The 15,470-nt window shown below is 38.4% G+C and overlaps 1 protein-coding gene across 1 annotated transcript in view; it reads right to left on the bottom strand.

Moving 5' to 3' along the window:
- Positions 1 to 15,062, bottom strand: part of LOC107699450 (uncharacterized) — a 29,895-nt gene extending 14,833 nt beyond the window's left edge. Inside the window, exons 1-4 of the mRNA XM_016500706.1 lie at positions 14,257 to 15,062; positions 13,053 to 13,161; positions 5,317 to 5,425; positions 4,307 to 4,310 (exon numbers count right to left, since the gene is read on the bottom strand). Of these exons, the coding sequence (XP_016356192.1) occupies positions 4,307 to 4,310; positions 5,317 to 5,425; positions 13,053 to 13,161; positions 14,257 to 14,812 (778 nt within the window). The 5' untranslated portion in view covers positions 14,813 to 15,062. The remainder of the gene's footprint in view (positions 1 to 4,306; positions 4,311 to 5,316; positions 5,426 to 13,052; positions 13,162 to 14,256) is intronic.
- Between the last annotated feature and the right edge of the window lie 408 nt (positions 15,063 to 15,470).

Below are 15,470 nucleotides of genomic sequence, written 5' to 3'. Positions count from 1 at the left end.
GAGAGAGAGAGAGAGAGAGCGAGAGAGAGCGAGAGAGAGAGAGAAAGAGAGAGAGAGAGAGAGAGAGATTAAGATAAAGACAGTTTACTGATTCAGTCAATCAAATCCACAGTATATTTAAGGCCCAATTATATCTAGACCGCTTACTCAAAACTGTCAACATTTAAGCAGTGTATCTCAAAAATCTACCACTCTGATGTCTGATAAGCTGTTCAGGTGTATTTGTCACATCCTGGTGTGGATTCCTATAACTGTAGCTGCTAACCTGGAACTTGTCTAACAGGTTAAAGGTCAGTTCCATAGATCTGATAATAATGAAATAAACAGGGCTAACACCCCAAACAACCCTGCGGTGACTTATCCAACACACGCAAACAAACATGTACAACCAAGGGAGTAACCATGACTTGAACACTGGTGCATTAAATATTAAATGAATTAAATATTTTAAAGGGATTTAAGAAAATAACAAGAATTTATTGTAAAGTAATCCATTTGAACTATCTGCAAATAATATTGTGGTTTAAAATATGCACAGATTCACTTTTCATCATGAGACTGAATTATATGCTAAAAACATATTTGTTAATGTTCCTTGTTTTGTCATATTTAATTATGAAGTCCATGAATCACATAAATGACTGTCTTTATTTTCAATTTAAAACTGAAATTTGACAAAAAAGTTACTTTGCATCACTAGATATTACTGTTGGTCTTTTAACATTTCTTTCACAAAACTATTGCGACTATCATTACCACGTCTGTTGTGGTTATGGCTATGTGTACTATAAACTGGTTAAAGCAGAGTTATGAATTAATTGAAAAATATCAACTATTATATCATTTATTTAAATTCAACATATCATTTAGATACGTTAACTGACATAACCGTAACAAGCCAAAGTTTGCGTATCTGCTTTGCGAGGGAACAGTTGGTTCATCTTGGTCAAAACGATCATGGACGAGTTTATTTTTGTTTCTTTCATCGGAGGTCAAATCTTAGATTGAAAGAACTAGTGCTGTTGACAGCAGTTAAATAATAAAGTGAAAGAGATAAACCACCAAGCCTAACCGACAAGAAGTGAGTCAAGATGACAACACACAGTACTAGTTTCTTCAAAGCTCTTTCATTTACCTCAGGCAAACAAAGTAAAAATAAAGTACTATATTAGTCACAGCACCTCAAAAGGTACATTTTCAATCTTGCATCCAGACGTACACTAAAATCACATTGGATATTAGCATTTTTGCTAATATAGGAAGACAAAAAGCAGGCAAAAGCACGGACATCGATCTCAACTGGATGCTCGACTAAGAAACAAGTGTAACAATTTTTTTAATGTAAAGTCGGCAACACCAAAGCTCCAAAAGTATCAAAAATGTATTTTAAAAAAAGCTTTGGTGTTACCGACTTTACATTTAAAAAATTGCTAATATAGGAAGCTAATATTGCACACTACGTCAAGTAATCTATCATGTATGTGTTTTGTTGACAGAAGAAGATTGAAGGATAAAGAGAGGTCTGTGGTTTTTAATGATACCCGCTGAAGATTATGATCAGCTCAGATGTGCAAGCAGGTAAAGCTGGCTTTAGGCAAACACATGGAGGGGGTTGGTATGACACTAGAGGGAGGATGTTCCAGTACGGCACAGTAGAAAAAAAAAAAAGTACAGCGAGAATGAAGACAGAAATTCCTCTGGTGTCACAATGCCTTTGGCCCTCCCCCTTCCTACGAAAACATCGCTCCTATTTCCCTGAATCCTGTCTGACTCACCAAGCATCACACACTTGCTGGAGTGTGTATCTGCTAATACACGTTACCACACACATCAAATTTGATGGGTTTTTACTTTGTCCTCAGATCAATTGTATCACTACAAATCTAACTTAGGAATGGCAACATCCTCTTTAGGCAAGCCCTAAAACAGGAAATTGTATAAGAAAGGACATCGCATTACATTGAGAAGAGAAATTCTAGCGTAATAGTGCCTTTCTCATTTTACAATTCCAGTGAACCTGCAATAACTGACCAATAAACAACCAATAAAAGTTTAAAGATAAGCTGTATGTGCTTGGAAGAGCATAAAGGGAGAAAAGGAGGGAGTAGAGAAACACAGAAAGGGAAAGGAGGAGCCGGAAATGATTGATCAAAGGGAGCGATGAAGGGAAGACATGGATCAGAGAGGGAAAATCCCTTTCCTCTCCCCTGCAGTGTCCTCAGATTCACATTCCTGTGTGTAAACACAGGAAAAAAAATAATGAATAAAAGGGGAATGTTGGATGAATAAGGAAAGTGACTGAGGGGAAGACTCATGACACAGATGCATGAGCCAAAAACACACTGTAGTGAACTGAAACTAAAGCCTGCATGATTTGGCACAGATGACTGGGCTGAAGCAAAAACTCAAGGACGAGAAAAGACAGGAAAAATAAAAAGTGCACTCAATGCATGCAAAAAAAACATGAATGAGTAGTTGTTTTATACATTTATCTCACACTTATGTCACACAATGCATGTGAAGAAGATTTAAAGAGGACATTTAATGCAAAATAAAGTGTATTTTGTACTATTTATTTATTTATTTAGTCATTTAGCAGACGCTTTTATCCAAAGCGATATACATTATACTATCATTCATAGTTGAATCCTGGATTCATACTATCTATGAAGAATTGCTTGGGTCATGAAAAGTGGGTCTTGCATGCCAGAATGGAACCAGATCTAAATAAGTTTTGCTGAATCCAGTTTAAACCAGCATAAGATGGGTTGCTGGTCTAATCTGGTTTAAGCCTGGCCTGAACAAGCTAGTGCTCAACTGGTTTTAGGTTTATCAGCCACCTGGTCCCAGTCTGACCATCTGAAAAATAACTAAAACCCCTCTAAAACTAGCCAATGGATTAGACTGAGAGCCAAGCCAAGACCAGACAATCAGTTTAGGCTGGTTTTAGTTGTTTAACAAGTTAGTTATTGGTTAACATTAACCAATAGCCAGATCTAAAATGCGAGTTTCATAAAATAATCCTAAATACCTGAAAGATCCAGCTTAAACCAGCCTAAGAAGGCTTTCTGGTCTTAGCCAGTTTAAACTGTTCTCCTAGACTTGCCAAGCTGGTCTTCAACTGGTTTTAAGCTGGTCAGCTGTCTAGTTCCTGCAGCCTGACCATCTGACGAGTGCCCAAAACCCCTCTAAAACTGGCCAATGTATCATTCTGACCAAGCTGGGAGACCAGCTAAGACCAGCAAGCCAATTTATGCTGGTTTTAGTTGTTTTTCTCTAACAAGATAGCTATTTGGCTATTGATTAACATTCACATTAAGTGACATAAGCAAGTTGATAAGAGCATGTTTTTGTATAGGCTTATTAATGAAAAATTACAAATAGCTTTTTTTCTTTGGCGTAACATGCACCAGCAAATCACAATAAAACCAGGAACATGCGTGCAAGGAAGTAAATAGGCACAATTTGGATTTTATATTCACTTGAAATGAATGCTAATGCCTAGCTATGCATATTCAGGCCATTGTATAGTCATTCTGTGAAGATCTATGGGCCTCTAACCTGTAGTAAAAGCATTTTTTATAATTCAGGATAAAAAAGATAAGCATGTTAATAGGCTGCAGAAGAGTGAGAAAGAGCAAGCGAGCGCAAGGGAAAGTCCCTTTTAATACCCTGCAAACCTCAACACAAGGTATGTTGAGAAACAACCCAGGGTGTGAGGGGGGGTCATGTGACTTCTCGGAATGAGGATACTTAAGTTGAGACGCATGCAGCAGCCGCTTTAACTGTGTTTGCACATACACTCATACTAGTATAAAAACATACACTTCTGTAAACTGAGTTTACTTATAGCCATGCAAACAACTCATCAGCTGTGGTCTTGCTTGACTGATAATAGGCAACACCTATCATAAAAACACTTTTGCCATGCGCACACACACAAACACTGCATGCTTTTTCTCATGTGCATTTCAAATGTCAGTGCCAGTGTTGGTTATGACAGACATGTGGGAGGACAATCATGTTATACAAAAGAAAGGAGTGGAAATGGAGACATTGTGATAAAAGTCATTCTGTCATATACAATTTCTAGTGGTAGTAATAATGATAGCTGTAGTAACACTTTCCTTGGTACCGTACCAGTCAGCTGTGTGTCTACATGCCGTTATAATATTGCATCATTCACTGTATTTACTCGCTAATGTTGACTTTGGAAACACCAAAACAGTAATTTTCAAGCAGTGCTGCAACAAAAGTTACTCAAAACTCCATCTAAGCTTCAAAGACATGCTAATGCACAGTTTACATTTCTGGGGAAATAAGAATTGAACACAGGATATAACACAAAAGTTAACCTCAACAATCTGACAGAAACAAGTTTCAGACCGTGGCTAAGACATGCGCGCAGCTTCTGGTAACTGCTGGCTGCCTGTGAATGTACAAGCGTTCATGTTTGTGTGTGTGAAAGAGAGCGTCTGTACGTCAAGTGAAACCTAAACATGAATTTGAGGTGATTTTTGAGGTCTGACTAGACATGCAATGGCGGTAATTGATAATGCGGTTGGTGGAAGTACGGGTTAACACAACCAGAAAAGGAGAAGAACAGGATGTAAAAGCCTGGGAACAGTCCGACAGGTCTGCACGCTCACTTTTTGTTGCTGACACATGAGAGAAAGATGAGGCGGGGGACACAGGTTGCATGTGTTGTGGTGGCCATGTGGTGAGCACACAAGTGGGCAGGCCAGTACTTCTAAAAGTGCTCAAATAACCACGAGCAGTTCAGTGGCACTGTCTGAGAACAACCGTGCCCTAGGAGTAATTTCCTCTTCTGCTCAAACCTTAGCTAAAGGTATCATGTGAAAGTTAAGAACACATTTGTGGAAATTACAGTTAACCAACATATGCCCCACAGGGAAAAGAATTCAGGTTTAACTAGCCTGGTGTTCTTGGTGCATTAAATCCCCAAATCCTGCAATCACCAACATTAATTCTCTTCTGTCCCGCTACATCCTGCTGCAATGTGACCAATGGCTAAGCAAATAGAGCATTTTGGTTAAATATATATTATTAAGCATTTCAATTATTTAAATTATTAGTAATAATATTAGTATTAATTGTAATAATACTACTAATAATATATTAATTTGACTTATTTAAATCATCCTGCGGCCCCCTTGCATGTTTGCGGAGGCCCCCTAGTGGGTCCCGGCTCCCTGGTTGAGATCAACTGATGAATAAATGCTGCAAAAGTATTGTTCATTGCTAGTTCATGATACCTAACAGAGTTTGCTTGTTTGTGTGTGTGTGTGTGTGTACCTGTCTTAGGTTATTGAAAATGTCCAGGTCTTTGTGTGCCCGTCGATATATTTCAATAAGCCAGCTGACCAATTGGCAGTTCTCTTTGACCACAGCAATGTGAAGAGGCCTGCAAATGCAAACAGACAAATAAACCCATGCATTATTCACCTGAAAACAACAGCATGCACACTGGTGTAAATGCATTAACATTAAACCACACAAACAAAACTAGCAACATTACGGTGATGCATTTTTTAAAATAATACAGGGATGATTGTCTTTTTAATGCCCTGCACAAGTCAACCAAGTTCAAAAGGATGAATGAATAACCCTTCACTTGACAATCATGTGTATGACTCATCTTGTACACAGTGGCTCTAAATGCAAGCAATGCCGGTGAGTACAGGGAAATGCTTATCTCCCTATCGTTTCACAGAAAGCCTCTCTGAGGTGAGAGTGTAGAAGTCAAAGTTTGGGAACAGGAAGAAAACATTGTGTGAGAAAGAGAGCGGGACTCTTCATGAAATGTTTTAAATTATGTTTTTTTTTTTTTTCTAAATCTGCTTCCAGTAACAGCTACTTTGGTTTGAAGTCACTTCCTGCCCTCAGGGACAATGGCACCGTTCTTTCTGTTTTGAATACTAATTATCATTATATTTACAGTTGCATTAGGGGCTTTCTATGCTTTTCAGAACCCTCTAGCAGAACTTCCCATGAAACTCTGGGAAAATTACAAAGAAGAACCTTGCACTGACTTGAAACACAAGCACAATATTTTTGCAACCTATTATAAGAGTCCAACATGCTCTAATTGCTTAGCTATTGATCAGTGTAACACTCAAAACAATATTGAAACAAGGTCAAGGTCATTTGTGAACATGCAGAAGTCAACTTTATAGAAAGTAATATAATTTTAAAACACTTTTTAGCAGGACTAACAATCAATCAAGGAATTCTATCAATGCAGATATCAGTGTAGAATGTTCATATCTTGCATTACAAACCATAAAACAGTTATTGGGAATGTGGCAAGAATGTTAATGGGCCTGATGGGAAGTCATACTGCAACAGCAGGAAAAATGAAAGGCGGATAGAGAAAAAGGGAACAGAGAAGAACAGGGACTCATTGTTTATATTGCATTTTGACTCGTATTGTGTCATTGTGGGATGAAACAAGCCGGAACACAGACAGTGGGAGAGCAAATGATTTGAATTATGGTGCTGATTCATATTCCTAGTGATATAAATGTAAATAATGTCCTAAAAAGGGACATTGCGATTGCTTCATGTGGGTTATTCCATTGTGGCAAGATTTTGCAAATAAAACAGAGAGAACCTGACATGTGAAAAAATACACCATGCCACCTGACTTCCTGAAATACAACTTTCTGTTTGGAACAACGGTCACCAGAAAATCACATTCCTTTATAAAGCATTAAACCAAAAGAGGAAGAGAAGAGCAATTTAGTCAAAATGAATGCAAGCTGGCCTGGCTCAGGGTATGACCTGCCTCAGTGAACTGCCAAATCACAGCTTCTCTGTTCCTTGGTTTTGATAAGAAAGCAGAAGAGTTTATTAGTAGCTTAATTCTTTCTTTGTCTCCTTTCCTGTAAGTGAGCTCAGCGTCACTGTACTTAAGGAAATCGCATGCTTTTTTTTCAGTTCTGCCGTCAGGGCCATGGGTTCAGCCCTTCTGAAAAGACATTGCTGTGTCTTTATCAGGTCTGAGGACTGTATTTTTACACAGAGCATGTGAGATTGACCTGCATTACAGTGCAAAGGCCACATTAAAGACATAGAACATTCTCTCTTTGTGAAAAAAACAACCTAAAATCAGAGCTGCACACAATTAACAAATCTCTGCCTATTGCAGTTTCAGTAAGTGCTGTAATATGTGCAGGGGCCTATACTGCCAAAAATAGATATGATTTCTTGATTTTATTCATTTTTTAATTTTTCAATATTTTAAGCATTTCAGTAAGTATTGTATACGTGCAGGGGCCTTTAGGGTCAATGTGTTTTTTGAACATTAAAACATGTCAACATATTCTGTTACACCAAATACACAAAATAATGATCTTTAAAAAAGCATCATATGACCCCTTTAAAAAAAAGTCAGAAATTGCAATTGCCTTTTCAGTTGAGATCATTGAATAAAGTCGTTATTTTTGTTTTCTTCGCACACAAAAAGTAAAGTATTCTCATAGCTTGTCACATGGACTATTTTCACAATGTCCTTACTACCTTTCTGGGCCATAAAATGTTTCAGTTGCATTGCTGTCTATGCAGGGTCAGAAAGCTCTCGGATTTCATCAAAAATATCTTAATTTGTGTTCCGAAAATGAACAATGGTCTTATGGGTTTAGAACAACATGAGGGCAAGTAATTACTGACAGAATTCTCATTTTGGGGTGAACTATCCCTTTAATTTTGAATAAAACAGCTCTCAGATGAGACAAAATGTAGGACAGTACTTAATTTCATCCATCAGAAGTTGATTGGATCATTGCTGTTTGCTTAATTACTACCATCTCAAGTGATTGACAGGTTGTTGAAAGGGGGGGGGGGTTATTTGATTAAAGCTTATGAGGATAACGTTATAAAAAAAACATTGCACAGATAATTAATTTATAATAAGCACCGTTATACTGCCAAAAACACCCATATAAGAATGCTTTTGATTTCATGATGACTTTAAAAGGGAGTTCACAGTGATGCAGATGATCTACCAATTATTGCTTAATCCTGAACTTTCTTGAACTTGAATTTTGAGAAGAAAAAAAAAAACATTACACAGCAATACAAATTTAAATGAATAGTCCACCCAAAAATGAAAATTTGCTGAAAATGTATTCGCCCTCAGGTACCCTCCCTGGATCGTCTGCAGTGAATGGGTGCCGTCACAATGAGATGGACTGGAGTCGTGTGGATTACTTGTGGATTATTGTGACGCTTTTATCATCTGTTTGGACTCTCATTCTGACGGCACACATTCATTGCAAAGGATCTATTGGTGATAATTTTATACATTTCTCCAAATCTGCTCCGATGAAGAAACAAACTCCTTTACATGCTGGATTGCCTGAGGGTAAGTATATCTTCAGCAATTTTTCATTTTTTGGTGAACTATTCCTTTAACTATATTTTTGATTGTCCCTCCCATATGAAAATGTTTTGAATAAAAAGTACACTAAAAAGTACATTAACAATTATTGTAATGGCCTTGCATCACAACAAGGTCAGGCTTTAATGCTTAATGATATTTTATATCACTTTGTGGCTGACAAAGAAAAGCCAACCTTCGGATAAACAGACCCATTATAAGCACGCCAAAAGAAAATGTATAATTAAATTTAAAAAAAATAGTGTGAACTAACTGGCCATTTATCATATATTCTTATCATATGTCTGTCTGTATGTGATGATCACTGGCTTTGCTGTCACTTACTATACTGCAGGTCAGAATTTAGTTTCTCTCTCTCTCTTTCTTTCTTTTCGATAGATGAAACTCTCTGGGTTCCTGGAAGTGACTGAGAGTTAGTTAGACCGCAGCCCCAGATATGGCTCGGGCTGAGACTGACGTAGGAACCTGAACATCATCAGAAGGAGATGAAGGGCTCATGGCGGGGCAGTGGCGCATGTGTGGCATCCTGTACAGCCCAGAAACACAAACCTCTATCATCCCCTGCAGCACAAAGGCCTGCTTATGCTGCAGCAAACAAACTCAGAGGCTGAGACAAGACATAAACAACCTGAGCCAAACACATGACATGCAACCACACGTATAAAAACAGACTATAAAATCCTTACAAGCAAGGTGTTTGAAGGTAACCATGTGTCAAGGCTCTGTGTTTCTCTGCATAGCCATGACACAGCCATCACATATAACCTAAAAAATTTAACCATTACCAAATTTGGCAGACACTTTTACACAAAGTGACTTACAATGCATTAAATACATACCCAGAGAAACAAATCCATGACTTTGCCATACATGGCATTGCTAACATCATGCACTACTGTTTGAGCAACACTAATGAGTCGTTGTCAATATAATGAAAGTCATTGGGGTCCAAAACAAAAAACACAGAGACATTTTTCAAAATCTCTTCTTTTGTGTTCTACAGAATCAAGAAAGTCATACATGTTTGGAACAATATGAGGGTGAGTAAATGACTGAATTTTTATTTTCAGGTGAACAATACTTGTAAAACATGAATGACCTGTCATGCAGCCTTATGGTGCTTCTTATAAGTATGCAAAGTATGAAAGAGAAGGAAGGAAGAAGGAAGAAAAAGTAGGTATGAAGAGCAGAAATGGCACAAGTAGGAGCTTACAGTACAGAGCGAAAGGGGGAGAGAGAGACTGATAAGCAACAGAGAAAAAGCGGTAAAGGAGGAAGTGAAGAGCGGATGTTTGGGTTTTTGAGCCCATTCATTTTAAACACACAAAGCAGTGAAAAGAGATGAAAGAGAGAGAGAAAGACACCTGAAAAAACCGCAGTCACACAACAGACTCACACTCACATCAGGCTTTCCCGAAAATGAGGGTCTGTGAAGTGCTGAGAAGAAAACATGGTGAGAGCACAAGACACCCATTGATGTAAGAGAGCACAGACTGGGGGGGGAAGGCAGTGTGTGAGAAATAAATATAGAGAATGTTGTTTTTCTGTTTGTGTAAATGCAGTTGATCGAATAGCATGATTGACAGATGTACATGTAAACAATAGAAAGAAACCAGGAAATAGGGATCTACTGGAAACCAAAACTTTGCCAACAACTATCAGCAGCGTATCAGTTCAGGGAAGAAATGTGGTCAAGAATGTGGTTAAAAAAATCTAACCAAAAAAAGCCAACAAAATAGCAACAGAACTAAACATTGTATTAAGAGAGCACTTCACCATAACGGTACACCTCATCGTTTGCATGTTATTTTAAACTTACGCAATAATTTCTTTCTTCTGTGGAACATAAAAGAAGAAATTCTTAAGAATTGTACTAGTTGCTCTTTTCCATGCAAATACAATGACAAGCAAAAGCACCATAAAAGTGGGCCGTATGACTTGTTTGATGTATTACATATTATCACGCATTCCCTGGGATTCAAACCCATGACCCTGCTGTTGCTAACTCATTGCTATACCATTTGAGCTACAGGAATGCTGTATCTTTTGATTCTTTATGATAGAAACAAACTGAAATTTAAGTTCTTATTTACTGATATTCTTCCTCCAGTGGAGCAAGCCAGTGATTTGCTCTTCGAGAACAGAAACAGTGCTATTTGTGAACTGAATCATTCAAACTGATTCTGTGAACTAGACTCAAAAGAATGATTCATTCAGGAATCGCTGCTCCTTTAATGAACTCTCATTAATACATCTTATCAGTTGTCTGTTTCTCACCATATGGCTTCTTATCTAATGAATCATATGAGCCACTTTTATGATACTTTTTGGTGCTTTTATGCCCATTTTCAAGCCTGAGGAAAAGAGCATGAATTAAACCCTTAAGACTTTTTTGGAACACAACGATTTTCCACATGATCGGCGGCCGGTCACGCCGAGTTCACACTGCACGATTTTCAAACTCGTCGGATCGCCGTTGTTTTCACACTGCGTGACTATCTGGGGTAGCATTCAGTTGCTGCTGTGTTCACATTGCACGATGGATTGGTGGAGGTAAATAATTTTGCAGTAACTGTTATGCTGATGTTGTGGCTGGTCAAGCAAATGTTTGTGCTTGTTTCTGTTTGATATAATTGTTCATATATCTATTAAAATACTGATATTCTGGTCTATAACTCCTCCCCGAACTTCCCGCTGGCCTGTATCTTGGTCTCTCATTGGCTGTAGGTCATCGCCAATGTAGTTTTCAGTCAGACAGAAATCATAGCACACAGCGTGATTGTGACATGTCGGCAATTCGAGAAGGGTCTGGCTGCAGCCTTGCACTTGCACTCTCAGAACTTTGCGTTGAAGAAAAGTAGATTTTTGTTTGTATATGCTGTCAATTATAGTTCTTAGAAAGAAAATCGGAATCGGCAAAAATCGGTATCGGCAGATCACACTAACAAAAAAAATTGGAAATCGGAATCGGCCAAGAAAATTGCAATCGGTGTGTCTCTAATTTATTTGTCCATCCAGTGAAAGTAATAAACACTCTACATGCGTGATACTGAAAACAAACCTCAAGCAAGCACATTAGAGCGCCTGTTTACCATATTTGATGTGCTCTATGTGTGTGCGTTGATCATTGTTTATATGTGAATAAAAGCCCTGATTAAATTTGTTCATCGTATAAAGCTATTCTGTGTCTCTTCAGATACTTACATTAAACTGCTTGATTTTTATGAATTACTTTTACCCTATCTTTATGTAGTTTTTGGAGATTTAAAATGTTGACAACATAGACTCTCAGTGGAATTGTGTTCTGAAGATGAACAAAAGTCTGAAGGTGCGGACACATTTCCTATTTGTTCAGCGAATTTTCATTGGTGAATCCAGTCATTTCAATGAAATCGGGAATTTCGTTTTGGCTGAAAGATTTCCCCATGCAGATTTCGTAATGTGTTCAAGTTCGGATTTGCCGCACTGAACAACAAAAAGCTGCTTTGTTTGAAAGTGACTTCTGTGTAAGCTGTGCTTCATCGCTACATTATTGACAACAGACAATAGACCTTTTTTACAGATAATTTTTGCAGGTTTGGAATGACATGAGGGTGAGTAAATGATCACACAGCTTTTATTTTTGGGTGGACTATCCCTTTATGAATCTATGCGGGATGAGTCAAATAAATATCTGGTTAGTAAAAATATGAACTGAAAAAAAGCGCTCCACATATTTTATTTCTCAAAATTGGAATCGGCTTCATTTGCTTACTAAGCATTATACGTGTACTGTGATGTTTTTAGCTGTTGCTGACTAAACCTTGATATCAATATTGCGTGACACCAGGTGTCATTTTTGGAGAAGTTTCGCTCACATAAGAAATTATATTTTCACACTGAGTATAGGTTCAGATATTACAGTAACACAGTACATGTGTTTGTGTCAGTACCAAAGCCTAAGGGAGCCAGAATGTTCATCTCTGGCATCCCCATAACCAGCTACACTCATAAAACCTACCCCTGAAACAGCAGGACATGAAATAGCGAAAACCAGTTTCTCTCAGTTACTCTTACTCATACCCACAAGACATACCCTCCGCCAGAATCAATCTCCCTTTCTCGCTCTCACAAAGCACAGAGAATCCCTTTCTTCAGTGTGGATCATCAGATATAATGATTTTGGTGGTATTTTTGAAGAGGAAGTTTAAATGTACTGGGTGACAGGGGCCACAGTGACTCTGTATTTGACTCTTGTGATTCAGCCAGGAATACAATAAACAGAAGGCATGTCTACATATTTTTAAGCACACTGAACCTATGACTTCAGATTTTTCTTTCTTTCTGGATGACTAAGCAAGAGTCAGAATGACATATCTAGGATAATCTGGAATTTCCAAAAAGCAAACAGAAAGTACATGTCCACCCTATTAATAATCATAATTTACCTTTACAGTTACTACTAATAAACCCAAGTGCAGTTTAACAATGAATCAGACCATTTAAATATATGGTGCATATTATAAAATAGGGTTTGATACGTCTTCACCTGTTGAAATGCATGATGTGGGATGTTTCACCAAAATCAATTCTTGAACTACAGCATGCCATGAAATGACTTTGAGACTTCTTAAAATGGTAAAAGACTCACATGTCACCATCTTCATCTTGACGTGTTGCCTCAGCAATATCTGCCAGCAGCCGATCTGTGCTCTCCAGTGGAGGAGGCTGCCGAGGCCACTGGATATATGGACAACCTGCTATGACCCCAAAGGAGAAGAAATATTAGTATTCACAAACTAAATCAAACATGCAACTCAAACCACAAACCAACAGTTGTGTACTCAAAAAATGTAATTGGCCTCACTAAAAAATGGACCTTTGTCCTATACAGAAAGTAGTTTCTTGCATTGCACTTCCTTACGTCGTACCAACTGGAAGTAGTAGCTACGACAGGATATGTTTGCTAATATGCTTAGGCTCAATTTTGGACAGTTGCAGTCTGCATACATTTGGTTTAGATTACCTTTATAAAAAGATTTTTTTAAAAGTTCAAACTAAAGTTCTGCATAGCACATTATCATAAAAACCAGGAATTCAGTGCAGGTAAGAGTGGGGAATCTACTATTATCAATGTGTGACAGTTTTCAGCACACTTCTGGAGATTATGTATGTTAGATTATCTGTATAATGGAAACTGGGGAGTGGTGTAACACCAAGGCTGTCAATTTAATCAATCAGAAATGAACTATAGGGGTTATCATATGGCCAGCCAGAGACCACCCCCATCTAGCTTTTCATTTGAGCTGTGAGGTTGTGTTTAAATGACAGAATCTGAATCCACAAACGTACTTGTTTAATTTGATATAGAACATGCACAGAAACTTTTAGTCTTAGAAATATCATGACTACCAACAATGGGAGAGTGTGGGAAAGGTACTTTGACATAAATTCATGGATACAGTTTACAGTGTCTTTGTTTTCAAACGGTGTTACCTTGTACTTGACTTTTCAAACAGATAGACAGCTAATATGCGGTTTTGGTTGTATAGTGCAAAAAAACATGATGTATTACAACACTCCCCGGTTTCACCTACGTGTTAACCCACTGACACGTTTTGCACGCTGCTGAACCAAACATCCTGCTGATCAGCTCTATGGTTTCGTGTTGACTGTTGCTCGCTGACTGGACTGACCATGACTGCGCAATCATATGGGAGACGCACGCGCTCCACGCAAACGGACACACATACTTTCACAATGACATAACAAACTAAATTGCGCAAAGACATCCACGTTTGCATTTAAAATCTAAAGTGAGTGATCATTAAAAATAAACATTTTTGTAAACTTACGATATGGTGTTAAGTGTGGCACAAACCGGGAGTCATTAACGCTTGGGTTATCTCCAAATGTACTAAATATCCGCTGTGGATCTGTGTCTATTTGTGCCTCGGGGTTCTTCAACACTTTTGGAGCCACGCTAGGTGGATCTTTTCTTGGACCACTGTGGTGATGGTCCACATCCAGTGGGAAAGGACGTTTCCTTGGCGGAAGTTTGGAAAATGAGGAAACTGCCGGTTTTCCTGCAGCGTTCGTCTGATTGTTGCACTTCGCGTTAGGGGTTATGGGTCGGGTTTGTTTGGGACCCTCACGCGTCCTATTTCCCCTGTCACCCACAGCGTCTGTTTGAGTAGTCTGCGAAACTGATCCATCACAACAGTCCTGTGGTTCAGATGGAAGAATTCCGTGTCCATTGCTGCACTTGTGCGCCGCTTCCACCTGTCTTTCTGGAGTAGGTCTAGGGCGACCTTGGTCTCCCGTCTGCGCGCAGCTCCCACGCTCTCTGGTTTTGTTGGTAAGATCCAGTGGCACAGATCGCACAGTGTGATTACTGCCACTCATGGTCATTTTCCTCAGGTACGCGACGTATGGGTTCTAGACGAATCCTTTTATCATCATTATGTAAATCTGAATCTCTACTCGGTCCCAAGATGACTATCACCTCAGTTTGCCTAGATTAAACAACATACTTACATGTGCTTTGCTCAAGATGTTTAAGCACAGCTCGCCGAAGCACTTAAATTCATAGTCTTCTCATATGCACAAAGTTTTCTATTAAAATGATCAGTTAAAAAAAGACCCGAATAAAAAATCCTCAAAAATTACACATGCAATTAGAATGATTACATTTTAGGGCAATGACAATATGTCATGTGCATAACTATTATTATCATTATTATTATTTTATTCACGCTCTGCAGTTATGATGATAACCCCTGCGCTGTTCTGTCGCTATATCTGAACTAAATTCACAGAGTCTCCCTCTCTCATTCACTCAAATTAGGAAGTAGGTGGGTAAGTGAACTGTGGGGTTTTCCCTTTCAGCTATAACTGAATCGTTCGCAAGCCACCCATTTGAGACACGATTCAAAACGCGCAGCTGACGCTCTTTGCAGTTTAGATGAAAACTTAAGCATTTATTAGTAGCTTACTTTGTACTTTGCAATTAGTATCACTTTATTCGTCGTACAAGGTAAAAGTTTCGTTTTGGGTGGTTGTTGTTGGA

The sequence above is a fragment of the Sinocyclocheilus anshuiensis genome, unplaced genomic scaffold, assembly GCF_001515605.1.
Source record: "Sinocyclocheilus anshuiensis isolate Anshui unplaced genomic scaffold, SAMN03320099.WGS_v1.1 scaffold670, whole genome shotgun sequence".
Taxonomy (NCBI): Eukaryota; Metazoa; Chordata; class Actinopteri; order Cypriniformes; family Cyprinidae; genus Sinocyclocheilus; species Sinocyclocheilus anshuiensis.
The sequence above is the reverse complement of the archived record's forward strand: the minus strand, read 5'-3'. Positions and strand labels throughout refer to the sequence as shown.